The sequence below is a fragment of the Suricata suricatta genome, chromosome 2 (assembly GCF_006229205.1).
Source record: "Suricata suricatta isolate VVHF042 chromosome 2, meerkat_22Aug2017_6uvM2_HiC, whole genome shotgun sequence".
NCBI lineage: Eukaryota > Metazoa > Chordata > Mammalia > Carnivora > Herpestidae > Suricata > Suricata suricatta.
Window position 1 is genome coordinate 169,083,800 of NC_043701.1, and position 16,702 is coordinate 169,100,501.

A 16,702-nucleotide genomic window follows, 5' to 3' on the forward strand; every position below is an offset into this window, starting at 1 on the left:
CCAGGTTTCGTTGCCTTCAAAGCACAGCCACTTCTAAGTGGTTAGGTTTTACTGTTTCTGGTGCCCTGGTGATTGTAGGGGGGGAGTGTCAAAGCACACCTGTTTCCTTAACACTGTGGTACGGAAACAACCAGGTTCAAATGACTCTCAAACCTAGCTGAGAAGGAGGGTGGAGTCACCCACAGGTGTGGTACCAGGATGCAATAGCACTGAATGTTCCAGAAAAGATGAGCGTGAGAAGGCCCTGAGCAGACTATTGCACCCAGGGATTGGGTCCTTGGGCCTTTTGGTCACCAGCTCAGGGACTCACTCGCCCTTTCAGCCGTGATCACAGTCTGAGTAATTGTCCTGCTTTGGTAAAACTCCTGAGCCAATAATGCATTAGAAATACGGTCTGGGGCACCTGGGGGCTCAGTCAGGTAAGCATCCAACTCTTGGTTTCAGCTCGGGTCATGACCTCACAGTTTGTGAGTTCGAGCCCCACATAGGGCTCCATGCGGATGGTGCAGAGCCTGTTTGGGATTCTCTCTCCCTCTCTCTCTGCCCACCCCTACTCATGCTCTTTTGCTCTCTCTCAAAATAAATAAATAAACTTAAAAAAGAAAAAAAAAAAAGAAATATAGGCTAATGGAGAAAGCAGTGAGAAAACTCCCAGGGTGGTGGATATACCATTCCCACTCCCAACCCCAAATTCAGGAGGTGTTTTGTTTTGGTTTTTTCTTTTTTTTTTTTTTTTTTTTTTTTTTGAGGAGATAGAGTTAAATCACATTTTGGGACTGCAACCCACTCACTTGAACCTGAAGGGGCCTGTCTGGGGCTGCCTCTGGAATTCTCCAGTGAGTCTCCAACAAACCAAGGTCTGGGTGTGGAATTTGGGGATCAACAATTTTCTCTCACCTCATGGAGACCTCCCCATGCAGCAGAACTGTCCCTGACACTCACAGCTGTCCCTGACCTTGCTAGAGTCAGGCCCACCCCAGGCAGGAGACGTTTTACATCGGGTCACCACTGATCACTCCTGACGTCCAGGTTCATTAACAGAGCTCATTCCATTAGATGTCTGGGATACAGTGGAATTCTTAGGAATGTAGTCCTCTTCGAGAAACAGCACACATCTCTTCAGATGTCGTAGTTGAAAGGTATGATTTTATGTGTATTGTCACAGACCAAATAGAACTGAGAGGTTTATGATTTATGTGCCAGATCCCATGCGCTTGTCACAATTCTATTACTGACCTGTCTGCTAATTATGTTTATTTCCCTCCTGGAAAGTTGAGTGAGGGTACCCACAGGGATCCCATTTCTGCATCCCACTTTTGGGATCTCTTGTACTTTATAAGCAAGAAGCAGAACAATGAAGGAAGAACTCAGCCTCTGGGGACAGACTGGCCACAAATCTCAACCTGCCTCTTATCACTTGGGCAGTTACTGTACCTGCCACTAAGCCTCATTTTATTTCCTCTTGAAAATGGAGTAACTATCAATATCATTAATATTGGAGTTAAAGATGAATGAATAGTGGCAATAATTGCTAATTATTTAGAACACTGTCCAACAGAAACACAATGCAAACCACCTGTATAATTCTCAATTTTTCACTTAAACTGGTGAAATTAATTTTAGTGATATGTTTTATTTAGCCCAATGTATTAAAAAAACTTATTTCAACATGTAATCAACATAGAAATATTGAGGTATTTTACATGATGATGATGATGATGATTATTATTATTTTACTAATTATTTGAATCTAGTGTGAATTTTATACTCCCAGCACACCTCAATTTGAGCTACCCACATTATCAGTGGTTAATAGTCACATGTAGCTGGTATTGTTTTGGACAGTGCTAATGTATCCCATAGGACTGTTGGGGGAATGAAAATTTTTAACTGTACATTTTCTTAGTACTAGTGATGGAATTATCTGTGACAATAACAACACTACTGCTTTACCTAACAAATGACATTTGGTCGCTACCTGTTATGGGATAGGCATGGTGCTGAGCATGTTTTAGTTCTCACAACAACTCCATGAGGTCGGTACTGTTGTTATCTTTCTTTTATACACAAGGACACTGAGGCTCAAGGTCACATGGTCAGTAGTGGAAAGCCAGGGTTAAGCCCCCAAGACAACCTCAATGCCAACTGCTCTCATCCTCCTAGTCCATCAGGACTTCTCTTACTTACAAATTGAAGTCCCATCCCTAACGCAAGAAGAGTATTATAATCTCCAACCTTCCCAGGTTGGCTCCACTGTGTTGAACCCTTTATGGATAAGACAATGAGCCTAATCTTCTATGCCCTCCATGCCTAGAATTGGGCCCAAGTCAAATCAAGTGGTCAGTCAATATATGTCTGTTGACTTGAAAAGTATGTGGCATCTCAGAGTCTCTCTGGTACCTGGCATAGTGTTCTGGTCAAGTAGACATCAGGAGAGGAATTATTTTTATGATTGATATGGGATGGCCAGAAGCACAATCTAAGCCACAGAACTTGACCAACTGCCTGGGTCACCAATGGGAAATCTCTGAGATGCTTTAGTGAATTTTATCGTTACTATTAGTCCCTTTTGAAGGAATTTTGGAAGACTAATTGACCTTGAAGCACCTAAATGTGCCTTGGCCGAACTCATTAAGATTTCCTTACACTGTCCCATAATGTGTGCACTCCATTTCAGAAGACAGGAATCCTTCTAAACCAAGGTGTCAAGCTGTATTTGGTTCCCCTGGCATGGAGCAGGGGATAGAGACTCTCCTATCTCTAGGAGATAGGAGATGGGAGTCATCTCTCCTGAAATGACTGATTAACACCAGGGAGACTTACCTTTCAGAGTGCCATTCTCACCCACCCCAGCATTTCTCCAGACAAACTTTTGGGTCAACTCTGCTAAAAACCAAATGCCAATGGAAAACACTAAATCTATTAGTTATTCGTATCTTACCTAACCACTAACTTACTAGTTTTCTCTTCATAACCAATATACATGATGTCATCTGTTTGGGCTGGGGCAGGAGACAGGTCCCTGGAGCCTAGAATACTTCTCTGGGCTTCGTAGGCAGGGAAGGGAAAGTGGGTGAAGGGAGCCTACAAAATGAAGCTGAATTTTAGCCCAGGGTGAGGAGGACAGCCTTATCAGATCCACACTGACAGGCTCCCCATACTCACCTTCCATCTGTGAAATGGAGTTAGGATAGATCTAGTTATATTTTGTTGTGAGAATTAAATAAATTAATACACAAAGTGGTAGAAAGTAAGCAAAAATAAGCACTACATACACTTTAGCTACAAATAGAGCTGCTGCTACCATTACTTTTTTTTTTTTTCCAAACACCACAGCTCTCCTTGCCCAAAGGAAAGACTCTGCCTGCTTCTACACCCTGCAGATCCTCATCCATAGCTCACCTCTCAGGTCAGCAGCTTTGGGGTAATTGTGGCACCAATTCCCATTTTCTGAGAAAAAGAGTAGAAAACTAGGCAGAAGGAATGGGTATCAGGAATCCTCCTCCTTAGCTTGCTTCATGGTCTAGTAATTAGATTTTCTTGGGGTAAAAAGTTCCACCCTCAAATGTAAATACTCTGCTCTTTGGGTATTGGATAAACCTAGCATCCCTTTCAACTTTAATGTATATACTTGAAATCAGGGAGGCTGAAAAGAATGGAAAACCTGACTGAAGTGGTGAGTTTTAAGCACAATAGCTTTTAGGAGATCTGAGCAAGATCAGAGTTTTCAGGAAAGATTAGAGTTCAACTTAATCAAACACACAGAACAATTCAAAAACACTATGGTATTTGTTCTTTAAGTTTGATGCATTACTCACCTTGACAATGTCATATGCAAATGAGAGTTTGAATATCCAATCCATCTCTTTATCTGAGTTTCTCAAAACATCCTGAAAGACAGTTACTCAGATTATCACTATTGACTCAACCTGAAGCATGGGGAGTTGTGCGTGTTGAATGGATTTGATTCTAATATGTTGGGTGATTTTGACCAGAACTAATACAGCAACCTGAGACAGAGTACTCAACAGCCAATACTGGAAATTTCCCAGGAGATACCATAACCTGACTCAATGTTGAGTCATGCAGTCTTGGGTCTTCTAAGTACTTTCTTGTTCCTGGCATAAAGCTGATGGCCACATACTATGGGTAGGACGGGCTCAGAAATGCAATTCAGAAGTAGCAGTAGTGTGTTAGAAAATAAAAATAGGCTCAGGCAATCTCCACCCAAAGCAAAGAAAAATTGACTGTTGGCAATTCAACTGCCAACTGTATCCCCTGTAGGTGGCCAAGCAAGACAATGTAGGTCTTGCAATTAGACCAGAGAACTGTTCTTGGATAAAGGGCAAAACATTGACAAAGTTCTTTATTAGCCATTACTGTTCAAACCTGAGGTAAGATTTACTAGTTCACTTACCTTAAGACTCCCTTTTTTGCAATACTGGGTGACAGTGCAGATGTTGGGTGGTTCTGTGCAAATGCCAAAGAAGGCGACGACAATGTTTTCATGCCTTAATTCATACACCTGAAAATAATAATATCACTTATGATTGTAGTACATCATCTGTGCTGGGAATTCTGCTATGTGCTTTATATACAGTTAATTCTCACAAAGAAAAGAACTCTGACTGTTCCCATTTTACAGATTAGGAAACTGATGCTCAAACAATAAAATAATGTGTTGAAGATGGTACAACTTATTAGTGGCAGAGCTGGGAGGTAAATCTAGGCAGTCCGCCTCTAGCAAACAAACCAGAGGAGGGATCAAAGTCTAACCTTAGCCATAGAGATTAACTAAAACCATGTCACAGCAAACAGACTTGGCCCTGCTTCCTGGTGTTCATGGCTGTCGATGCCAGGGTGTGTGGGCATGACAGGCCATAGATTTTGAGCAAGAGGTCAGACCTTCATGAATCTGACTCCATCCAAGGAAAAGGTTCAAGAGAGGTGAACAACCCTCACAGACACAGAGGATGGAGAGGCAGAATTAAGACCAGGAGGAATTTAAGAGAAAAAAGCAAGGCTGGAAGAGATCCCAGATTTCAGGTGTCTAAAGGGACTCAAGCCTAAAATCTGGGTTGTCAGGGGTTGGGGGTAGTGGGCCAAGGTAAGGGAAGCAGCTTCCCATCATTGATCCTTTGGACTGACGTGTTCCCAGATGGGAACAGGGAGCTGGTAGCAGAGAGCCAGAGAACAGCGCCACTTTCTCTCCCCCAGGGAGGGCAGAGGGGCCTCACCAGCTGGATTTCCTGCCACACAGAAGGCTTCCTGACCGAGGCTTTTGCTTGGTCACCAACATAGCAGATGGCCACATGGTTTCCCTGGAACCAGAGACAAAGTGGAATGAATGCTCTTAATCCAAGACGATCCAGAAAACTCTACTCAGAAAAGACTAGGAAGGGAATCAGGAAAACCAGCAAGAAATCCACCTGCAAAAGGGACCTCAGGCTTCTCACTGCCCAGATCAGGCCAGGGTGGTACTGTGCTACATGTAGGTGCTCAGCAAGCTTCTTAACACACTAGATCTCATTTCCTGTATATCACAGCCCTGCAAGACAGGCATAGTTAGCCTGTTTCCAGGGTGTATGACTGAGGTTCAGAAACTTGTCCAAGGTCACACATTTGTAGGCAATACAGCCAGAATTTGAACATCTGACTCCAAGATTGCACTCTATTACCCAGTAACATCCCATCTTCATTCAAAGGGATAGTGAGCTGAGTTCTCAAGAGTTAGCCTGGAGTCAGATACCTGGGTCAAGCCCATTTCTACTGCTTACTGCCTCCATAGCCTTGAACAAGGAATTTAGCTTCTCCAGGCTTCGATTTCCTCATCTGTACCATGGAGATTACAAATAAAACTTATCTCACAGGGTTCTTATGAGGGTTAAATCAGTTAAAATATATTACAGATAACTCAATGCTTGGCACATATCAAGCCTTCAGGAAGTAAGTCTGCTTTTAGAGAGTGAATTAATTGCCATAAATCATCTGACAACCTGGAAAAATCTGCGTAGAAGAAGAGATAGAATCTGGACACATAACCCTCAGCACAATTCAAATGCCAACCCGATATCCCACTTTCAGTATGGGGTTCATTGCACAAGATTATGGTCTAAGATGGGGCTTCCAAGAAAGAAAGCACCCCATGGGACAGAGGAGAGAGTTCTTGGAAGAGGTAATGCTAAGGTTGAACTCTGAAGGGCAAGAAGGTTCCAGGTGGGGTGGGACAGGGGCAGCAGGCATGGCCTTGTCTAAGGTTCAAAACAAACATGGCATAAGCAGTAAGACTGACTGGACAGTATAGGATTTAGGCTAGGAAGAACAACTTTTCTGAAAGTAGGTTGGGACTAGACAGTAGAGAGCCTTGAACGCTTGCTAAAGAGTTTGGACACTATCACACAGGCAACAGATCTGGGGACCCCAGTGATGGTGTTTGAGGGAGAGGAGAACAAACCTTTCAGAAAGATTAATCAATAGAGATAATCTGTGGATTGATGGTTGCCATCTCTAAAGGGCCATTGGACCATTATATGCAGTTTTGTAGGAATAAAGGTGCTTAGGGTTTTATGGATATCCAAGACATTTTTGTATTTGGAAAGCCCAATAAACATTTAGAAAAATAAATTCAGTTGCATAAGGAATGCTTTGGTTCCAGTCTTTATGAAACCCAATTTAGAGCAAGGAACCAGTCTTCCCTTGCTTGGAGCTTTTCGTCTCTGCTCTCTGGGACCTCCCAGATAACTCTAGAGGAGGCAGCCATAATGGTCTGAAATGTGGAAGACAGGGTGAGAAAGGGCAGGCAGGAATTCTGCCTCAGGCTCTGGTGGCTGTCCATGATTACACTGCGGCAGCACCATTACCCACAGCCAATTTATCAGTGTGGAAGTAGTACCAAGGATGCAGTAATACATGCTCTAGGAAGACACTGTCCAATTAGGTAGCCACTAGCCACATGAGGTTACCAAAAAATTTAAATGATCTAAAATTCAAAATTAGTTCCCCAGTACACGAATGTTTAATAGTCTTAGAACGCTACCATACTGGACTGTGCAGATTTGGAATATTTTAATCTTTATGGAAAGTTCTCTAGGACAGAACTGAATCTATTCTAGAAGCCAGCAAATGAGTCACCTGGGAGCTTGTTAGGGAACATGCAGAATCTCAGGCTCCACCCCAGACCTACTCAACAGCATCGGCTTTCTAACAAGAGTCCTGGTATTTCATACACCCATTAAAGTTTGAGACACACCCATCTGGAGTCCCAAGACTACCCTGGCTTTTACTTGGAGTGTCCCCATATTCACAATGCCCTGCCTGGAAGAAAGGACATCCAGAGATGGGACAGAGACACACACTAGGACCTGCATGCAGCCACTTTGCCCTCAGTAGTACCTGGTAAAGCCCTACAGGGGCATAAAAGAGCTCTTCCCTCTGCTGGCTCTTGACAAAAGAACTGGCATCCTGGGAAATCATCACACTAGACGAATTGCTGTCGGTCCCTCTCGACACAGGTGTGCATGTCTGGGGTGGCTGTAACACACAACACAATCCGATTGCTCTCAGTAGCATGACTGGGTACCAAAGAGACTGTGCCTTTTATAGTTCAGGAAAATGAGCACCAAGGTCACACAGTTAATAAATGGTTGAGTCAGGACTTGAGTCCTGATCCCTCTGACCTGAAGTGTGAGTGCTTTGCTGCTAAATACGTCACTCTCGTGCCTGTACCACCACAGACAGTGTCACGGTTAAGGCTCTGGAGTCAGACTGCCCAAATTCAAGTTCTGGCTCTGGCACTTAATTATATGTGCCAGCTGATGCCGGAATCCTCTTCTTAAATGAGCATCTGACCACATTACCTCTTTATTTAATAACTGCAGTGCCTCCATAACACCTAGACTATGGATTTAAAACAGAGGAATGCTGTTTTGCAAGCACAGTCTTACCTGGAACCTTGATGTAGAAACCGGGTAGGACAAACCAGAGCTGCTTTGTTTGAAGAGGGAAGAGGAAGACTATGGATTCTTCTCCATCACATCTCCACCCCCGATCTCTCATTCACCCCAGGACTAGACCAGTGAGCCCTAGAACCCCCAGGGACTTTGAAAATGGCTCGCAAGTGAAGCCTGATCTGGTCTTAACGTGTTGGAGCTTCCTTGACTTTGGTTCCTCTAAGTCACCTTTTGATTTTGAAAGTCATACTCATTTAGTGAATGAACAGTAGATGCAAGAATACCAATAAAAAGAAACTAATACTACAAACTACAATTTTGAAAATAAGGCCAATATAACAGGAAAACGTACACATAACATGAGAGAAATGTTTGATTTTGACCCAAAATGCATTCCTTATCTTTACAGTTAATCTAAATGTTCATGGGAACATACCTATATACTTTGGTCTCATTTTAGTGCTCTTTAACAAGCAACAACATCCTAGAACACTTTTCTTTTGCTTTGAGATATTTAAGATTCAGACATGTGGTCAAGTACATAGATTCTTGTTATCCTCTTGATATCTTGAGTAGCACGTATTCCTGAGCAAGTACTGTCTGAAATTCTAAAATTACTGATCTTTAAAATTCACTTCAGTTGTAGGTTTTTAATAAATTGAGATGAAAGCAAAATGTACTCCTTCCCTCTCCCACCCCCCTGGAACAAAGGGCTCTTATTAAACTGCAGAAACTCAGGGCGCCTGGGCATCCCAATTCTTGATTTCAGCTTAGGTCATGGTCTTCCAGTTCATGGGTTTGGGCCATGCATCAGGCTCTGTGCAGACAGTGTGGAGTCTGATTGGGATTCACTCTCTCTTCCTCTCTCTCTCTCTCTTTGTCCCTCTGCTGTGATCTCTCTCTCTCTGTCTCAAAATAAACAAACTGAGGGCTGAGGAGGGAAGGGGAAGGGGGTGATGGTCATGGAGAGGGGCACTTATGGGGAAGAGCACGGGTGTTACATGGAAACCAAGTTGGTAATAAACTATTTAAAAATAAATAAGTAAATAAACAAAAAATATTAAAGAAATCCTACAGAAACTCAAATCCATCTTTCTACTCTAAAGAACATCTCTTACTAACATTTCTGGTAGGGCATTAAGTCCTCCCAAATAACCAATGTATGCTTGCAAAATTTGCCCTGTTTAATATGAATAACAAAAGAAAAAAGAAAGAAAAGACACTTCAAAATTTCAACCTAAAATACGCTGTCATAAGATACAGTCACAGTAGTATTTTTTGAAATTATGTAAATGTTATACACTTACTAAACAATGTTATATTTATTAAATGTGTGCCAAACCTCCCAGCCTGGAATGCCCCACATCCTGTCTTACCCTGGCTTACCCTCTCTTGGTCATCACTAGCACACCCCTCTTCCCAAATGTCACCTGCTTTCAGAAGACTTCGCGATGCTGAGACATTTATTCACTCCATTTATTGGGCTTCTGTCTCACCTTGTAGACCCTTCTGTGGGGCTGGCCTCCCTCAGAAGAGGTCATTGGTGGTGCATCCCCAGACCTTGCACTAAGCTTGCGCTGCAGTAGATGCCCGATGTGAGTGCGTTAAGCAAATGAATCTTAACTATATTAATCATCAGCAGATTAAAGGAGTTATGGTGGTTTTATTTATTTTTTTTAAATAATTGTCAAATTGGTTTCCATATAACACCCAGTGCTCTTCCCCACAAGTGCCCTCCTCTATTACCACCACCTCTTTTCCCCCTCCCCCTTCCCCTTCAACACTCCTCTTTTCCCCCTCCCCCTTCCCCTTCAACACTTGGTTCGGTTTGTTTTCAGTATTCAATAGTCTCTCAGGTTTTGCGTCCCTCTCTCTCCCCAACTCTCTTTCCCTCCTCCCCTCCCCCTGGTCCTCCATTAGGTTTCTCCTGTTCTCCTGTTAGACCTATGAGTGCAAACATATGGTATCTGTCCTTCTCCGCCTGACTTATTTCGCTTAGCATAACATCCTCGAGGTCCATCCACCTTGCTATAAATGGCCATATTTCATTCTTTCTCACTGCGATGTAATATAAAGGAGTTATTGTGGTTTTAAAGATAACTAAATGCCGCCCTGGAGACAGCTTTAATATTTGAGCAACATATATGAGTCCTTACACCCACAGGGTAAAAAAGCTGAAGGGAATCTTCGAAACCATCTGATCATTTATAAGGATTCAGAAACTAAGGCCCAGAAATGACATTCCCACAGATATTCATAAAGGAAGTGGGAGACCCAGAGCAGAATGTGGGGCTCAAGTCTCCGGGAAGCACCCACTTTATAAATGAGTCAGCTTCGGCTTTCAGAAACTCCTAGGTAAGGTCCTTTCCACAAATCACTAGCAGCGAGCAGGAAATGGATATTTGGACTGGCTGTGGCCTCACCTTGTTTGGGGGCAGAATGGTGATGTCATCATAATTGATTTGCCACCAAATGTCTTTCTTTTGTCTTTGCAACCTTCCCCTCTGTATCCTTAATGAAAGACCTATGATGACAGTTCCCAAGACAGTAATCAGGAGGGTCATTGTGAGGATCACAGCAGTCACACCTGGAGGGCAGAGACATGTCATTACTATAGCCTGCTGAAGAAAAGATGTGAGCACATCCTGGCGCAGGCCTGGTTATGCCACGCAGATGCCTCAAAGGCTATCCAGGCATGGGTCCAAGCGAGGATGTCCCTGGGTCCAAGGGACTGGTCTCTTCCAAGAATTCTTTTCTGACTGCCCCTCTGGTTCCCACGGCAACTACACCCACCTCCCCCTTTGTATAGAAACTTCCAACAGTGATGACTTCTAGAATCCCTACCACTGTTACTGAACATTCGCCATGTGTTTTCAGAGTTGTTCTCACTTACGATCCCTCTAATTCCAAGAGCACCAGCCCTTGTTCAAACTCTAACTCCTTAGAAATGAAGTCCCTGAGACTCACATCCCTGGAGCTGGGTTTCCTTGGAGCTGAGGTTCTGTCCCAGGGAGGCAGGTGATGTTGGAGAGAGTTTGGGTTGCTATAACTAGAGAGTGTCGCTGGCCTGTGGTGGTGGGGGGCCTGGCATGCAGCTCTGCAGTGCACAGGACACAACTGCACGCAACGAGAAGCCTGCCCCAAATTTCTGTAGTGCCACCACTGTTGAGATACCCTCCTGTGGAGAAGCCCTGCCTACTGCCCACTCTGAGCGCCCACACTGACCTGTAGAAGCAGGCGCCGTTCCACAGAGCTCATTGTCAAATCCACAGCTGGGTCTGTCTTTAGGAAGCGAACCACGGGGCCAAGGAAGAGTGGAGAGATTCCCCATGGGTCTTAAAAAAAATAAAAAGACAATTAGGGTTGGTGCCCACCTCATTTATTCTACTTTGTCTCTACCTTAGGCAGAGCAGAAGCAACCAAAGCATGCATGCCATTTGCAAGAAGCAGGCCTTAGTCTCATAATTCAAGCATTTAGTGACCCATCCAATTTTCCCACCTCACCTAGACTCTTCAAACTCACCTGCAGATAATCTAATTCATGGAGGGGCAATATCTTTCTGTTGAGAAGAGCTGACTTAATCTTTTGATTGAAACCCTGTCACTTTTGATTTAAAAGCGATGTGCCAATGCTCCAGTGTCGCTGGAATTTTCTCCCAGGTTTCTATCTCATTACATAGCACCTTGACATTTCACAGACCAAGCCATCACCCCCTTCGTGGAGAATGCCCGTTCCTACATCACTGAGGATCTGTTTGCCATGATTATATAATTTCCTGGGCCAATTTACTTTGGCACATTAGAATTCCATAAGGATGGGGAGGGAAAAAAGTGTCATATCAAATCTGGTTTGGGGGTGCTGATGGTGCAGACAAGTAGAAATTCAACGAAGCTTTAGGTTTCCTTTCAATTTGCTCATTGATTTATAGCTGAGAGAACAAAAACAGAGATTTTTTTCCACCAGGGATTCCTGGGTACAGGAGCCCAGGATGACATGCAGGTCCTGGTGTCCACAAAGCTCTCTGGGAATCAGGCTGCCTGCGTTGAGTGGGTTTGGCTGGCTAGGGACTCAGCTCTGCAGGGGTGCTGTGTTCTACCACCCACAGGTCAGGGCATCTCCCCGAGATCACTGGCTGTGGGACCTGCCTGGCTGCAACATCAGAGGCCAAGGTCTATGTGGAGGTCCACTTGGTGGGGGGAGGGGGCTGTGTTCTAAACTAGGATCTGAAGTGACTGAGCCACACCCACAAGCAAAGGCAAGGTTATTTTAAAGGCCCAGGGTTGATCTTCATATGAGTTCAGGGAGCAACAGAAAACCTGTGTGGTGGATTCTAGGAGCTGGATCCCTCCCCTCCCAGGCCCATTCCTGTAGCACGATCTGAACATGGAGAAAGGTCCTGCTGGTACCTGATCACTTTCTGATTGCTGTCATATTGAAGAAAAGGAAGAAAGAGGGACCCATTTCTGGATTTCTGTAGAGCATAGACTGAGTAATCCATGAGCCTTTCTCCCTGGGAGCCCACAAGCACGGGGCCGGTGATACCTGGGAAGAGAGAAGATGCCTATGATGAGGGGCACAATGAGGGGGACGGAGAGGGGCATGTGGCTGGGAAGGCCAGCGGCCGGCTCAGATGAGCAGAGCCCCGCCCAACAGCCACCCAAAGCCAGCCTGAGGTTTTTGCCATTTCAGGGAATTTGAGAGAGGGTCAAAGAGGAGTGTGAAAAAAAAAAAGGTGGTTCAGAAGTGGTCCCCTGATGGGGCACAAAGATCTCCTCGGGCAGGCAGATGTGTGCCCTTAGGCCTGTGCTGGGGAACCCAGCCAGCACCAAAAAAATAAACAATCCACAGTCAGATGTGACAAGAGGGGGCAGATAGGCTGCCAGGCACCAGGCATGAGTTTGCAGAGATTGTTCTTAGTGAACACCTTCCCTCCTGGTTTTGGTTTGTACTTGGATGGTGCCCCGTCCTGGCCCAGGCGCGTTGTTTGGTCTTGTTTGGAACATGCTCAACCCCACGCACAAAGGACACATTAGAGATCCGAGAGGAGTCAAATGCGGGTCTTCCATACTTGTGACTAGGACCATAGGACTTTATCGCTGCTTTATTCCCACTGCAGACAGGACACAAAATGATCATTCATTAAGCACCTGCTGTGTACCCAGCACAGGGTCGGGGGGTCACGGTGATTTCACTTGACTCGTCCCAGCTGACCCTGCTGAGGAGGCACCACTCCTTAACAAGCAGAGGTTGGAGGGCAGACGTCCCTGTGTTTCCAGAATCAGGAAGAGGCAGGCCTGCGTTCTCCCCAGGACCCCACACTGCCTGGCTGGGCAAAGGCGTGCTGGAGCCCTGAGTGTGAGGACCGAGCACAGCTCCCCGCCAAGCACGCGCGACAGCCCGAATTACTGCTCTTACTCAGCGTGTAGTTTGTTTACAGAGAGGGGATGCGGGTTCAGTTTCCTAATTTGACCTCCTTGGCCAAGAGCCTCTTTTCAGTTTGTTGTCAAGGCCCCTGACACTCACTAGTTCTCTGGCTGTGGTCTGGCCAGTGTGGCCAAAACGTATACAAGAAGCAGAGACAAATACCCTGATTCTGTCCAAGCCCAGTCTGACGGCGCATAACAAAAGCCAGTTAGGAAGGAGCGAGATGCCTCCAGCCTTGAGTCCCTGAAAGCCCAGGCACCCCAGGACCCCGAGGTGACATGCCCTGGCTCTCTTAAAGGGCCTCGCTGGCCTTCACGCCCTCCCCTAACTCTAGCATGACGACTTTCCAAAAGGGCAGGAAAGAGGAAATAAGTTGATCTGGCAGAGGGGATAAAACAAGAGCGGGAAGACACCCCCTCTATCTCCTTTTTTTCTAAGCAAATGCTTCAAGGGTCACAAAGAAAAGGAGGGAGGCAAGCTGGTTACTATTTCCGCTTGGAAAAGGACTTGATGAAGTACATGTGAACTGAGCCTGTGAAAACAGGTACTTAACCTTTCTGCCCAGGGCTTACTATCTATCTAATATAATACAGAGCATGCTAGCGCTGTTTCCTGGGCCGTTCCTGGCACCCAGCTTGGTATAAGTTAAGCCCTCAATCAGTGCTGGCTATTACGACTGTACTGTATCAGGCGGTATTATCTCTGTCTTAGAAGGGAGAAACTGGGGTACACTGAAAGCTGGTAACAGTCGTTCAGCACCCAGGGTGATTTACTTCCAAGCCTGTCCTCAGTCCCATCATTAGAGGCCAATAGTCAGGAAGGAGGCCCAGCGCCCCCCCCACCCCCCACGCCCCGGTCAGGGAAGGCACAGGATGGGAAGGATTGTGGAAATGATCCCATGAGGCGGGCCTCACAGACTTGAGTTTTATTCTAGACAGATTCAGTTCAAAAGGAGCTGTGGGAGAGGCTGTGCGGTGGTGGCCGCCGGGGGGTGGGGGGTGGGGGGTGGCGTGCCCCAGAGGCCGCCTCACCTGGTCCGGGCAGCCTTCTGGATAGACCTGGAAGAGTGACCTCCAACCTGGGAGGCTGAACCTCAGCCAGCCCTGTTAGAAGAATGTCTCCAAGCAAGAAGGATCCCATGACTCAGTGACACGGGCCTCAGGCCATAGGCCCGCTTCTCCAAGTCCCGCCCCCGGAAGCAGCAGGTCCGAGTTGAGAAAACCCGGCGGCGGGCAAGCCACTCACCGTGCGCTGCAGCGCGTCTGGAGCCTCGCAGGGCGCCCACCAGCTGTCGCCCGTCTCGGAAATCTCGGCCGGCCTCTGCCAGCTCCCTCGCGGTCCGGGCGTAGAGCAGCACCGCGTCGTGAAGGTAGGCGGCATAAGGGCTCACCTTCAGGGACGGAGGCGAACGCAGGGAGGACTCTCTCTCTCCCCTTCCTCTTGACCTTGGAACACACCTATGGTCTCCGATGCCCCCCAGGGAGAGGAGAGCCCTCCACGGGCTCCGGCCTGTGCTATCAAACCCCAGATCGCAGACCACCGTTGGCCTCCTGGGGCCTCAGGGTCCCCATGAAATGGCGTGATCCTGCAGGTCAGGCGAGGGCGGGAGGGAGTATGGTTTAATGGAAAGAGGGCACGTTTCAGAGCCAGGCTGGCCCAGGCTGTGGGACTTGGGTAAGTTCCATAACCTCTCTGAATCTCTCTGAGTCTCACCTCTCTCATTTATATGAGGAAGAGAGCCCCGCTGTCATGGTAATATGATAAGGATAGTTCAGTGAGGTACAATAGGTATGCTCCCATACTCACTATCTGGCACATCACAGGCGTTCAATATATGTTCTATTCATCTGCGCCACAAAAATCTAAGTGCCAGCTCAGGGCGGGGCACTGTTCTCCCTGTAGAATCTGGTACAGAGCTGCCACTTAGTAGACGACTCCCCCAGTATTTGTCAATTGATCATCTTTTCTTTTGTATTAGGATCCACAATGGGCCACCTCGTTCCTAATGGAACTCTGGTCCTCAGGTGACCTTTCATGACCTTCCAGGTCAGCTCTTCCCCATGCTGGAAGTGGCTCTAGCTCTGGCCAATGGTGTCCTATAAAGAATTCTTTGTAGGAATGAGACACTTTCCCCATCATCCCACATACCAGAGCTCTGGTCTCTCTCTCCTGACCATCTGCTTGCCTTGACCTGTCCTAGCTCCACCTCTCTGATCCCTCCCTCCTCTGACTCCTGCTCCTGGAATCCTGTCAGGAGAGGAGATGGTTGAGGGTTATGTTCCCTCTGTTTCTGCTGCTTCCATGTGCTGGCTTATTGGATACTCAAAACCACATCCCAGAGGCGAGTGTCATGAGTCCCATTTTTCAGGTGGAGAGACAGATGTGCAGAAGGTTGAGCAATTCCCCTCAAGGCCCACAGTTAGTAAATAACAGAACTGGGATAAAAGTCCAGGTCTCTGATTCCAAAGGCCACTGACCTCTCATCTAGTAACCTCTGTCCTACTCTCCGGTCCTGGGGTGCAGATTTCACAAGACAGCATCAGACTACTGTTTATGTTGGGCTGTTGAAGATGAGAAAGTGTGCGGCTGTGCGTGCACATGCGCATTTGTGTGTGTGTGGCTCTGTGTGTGTGTGTGTGTGTGTGTGTGTGTCTTAGGGGAGTGAGGCAGGCAGAGGGGAAATAAGAGGGAGACTATCAGAGCCAAACACAAACATCTGTTAAGAAGGGGGGCAGGGACCTGTGCAGGAAGGCCCCACATCAGACCTGCTCCTCTGTGGATATAGAGCTGTGGAAGGGTGGCCCTCTCAGCCTTTGGTAGACTTGTTTCTGGAAGTCTTCATCTCCAGGGCCTTCTCCATAGGAGGCAAAGGCTATGAGAAACACCGATTCATAGACCGTGGAGAAGTGCATCGCCTTCTGATTTGTCAACACCTTCTTCCAAAAACTGTCCTGAAACACAATGAAATAAACGTAGCCATTCTGTAGAAAATACTCCTGTTCAACGGAACTGCGAAAAGTCAATGTTGAATTTGAAGCCCTTCACTGTAATCCTTGGAAACACAACATTCAGGACAAAGTTTAGGCTATAATTTATTAAGTGAGTGATAAGCCAAAGAAAACATAAATAGTGTTTAATGAGCACATTAAGTGAAAAGCTCTTAACTGTTTCTTAATTACATCTCAGTGTTATGCAACAGAAAGAACCTGAAGCCTGGAGAAAGGCAGGCCTTACTCTGGCTTCTGGCTCCACCATCTAATAACTGTCACCTTGAACAGTACCTAACCTTTCAACCCTGTGCTTACTCACCTATCTAATACGTTACAGA

General features: G+C 46.2%; 1 protein-coding gene across 1 annotated transcript in view; it reads right to left on the bottom strand.

The window, feature by feature from the left end:
* Nucleotides 1-16,702, bottom strand: part of LOC115276369 (guanylate cyclase 2G-like) — a 42,404-nt gene that overhangs the window by 20,017 nt on the left and 5,685 nt on the right. Inside the window, 9 exon segments of the mRNA XM_029920386.1 lie at nucleotides 3,819-3,890; nucleotides 4,418-4,525; nucleotides 5,238-5,321; nucleotides 7,393-7,530; nucleotides 10,373-10,536; nucleotides 11,175-11,284; nucleotides 12,357-12,492; nucleotides 14,620-14,764; nucleotides 16,140-16,325. Of these exon segments, the coding sequence (XP_029776246.1) occupies nucleotides 3,819-3,890; nucleotides 4,418-4,525; nucleotides 5,238-5,321; nucleotides 7,393-7,530; nucleotides 10,373-10,536; nucleotides 11,175-11,284; nucleotides 12,357-12,492; nucleotides 14,620-14,764; nucleotides 16,140-16,325 (1,143 nt within the window).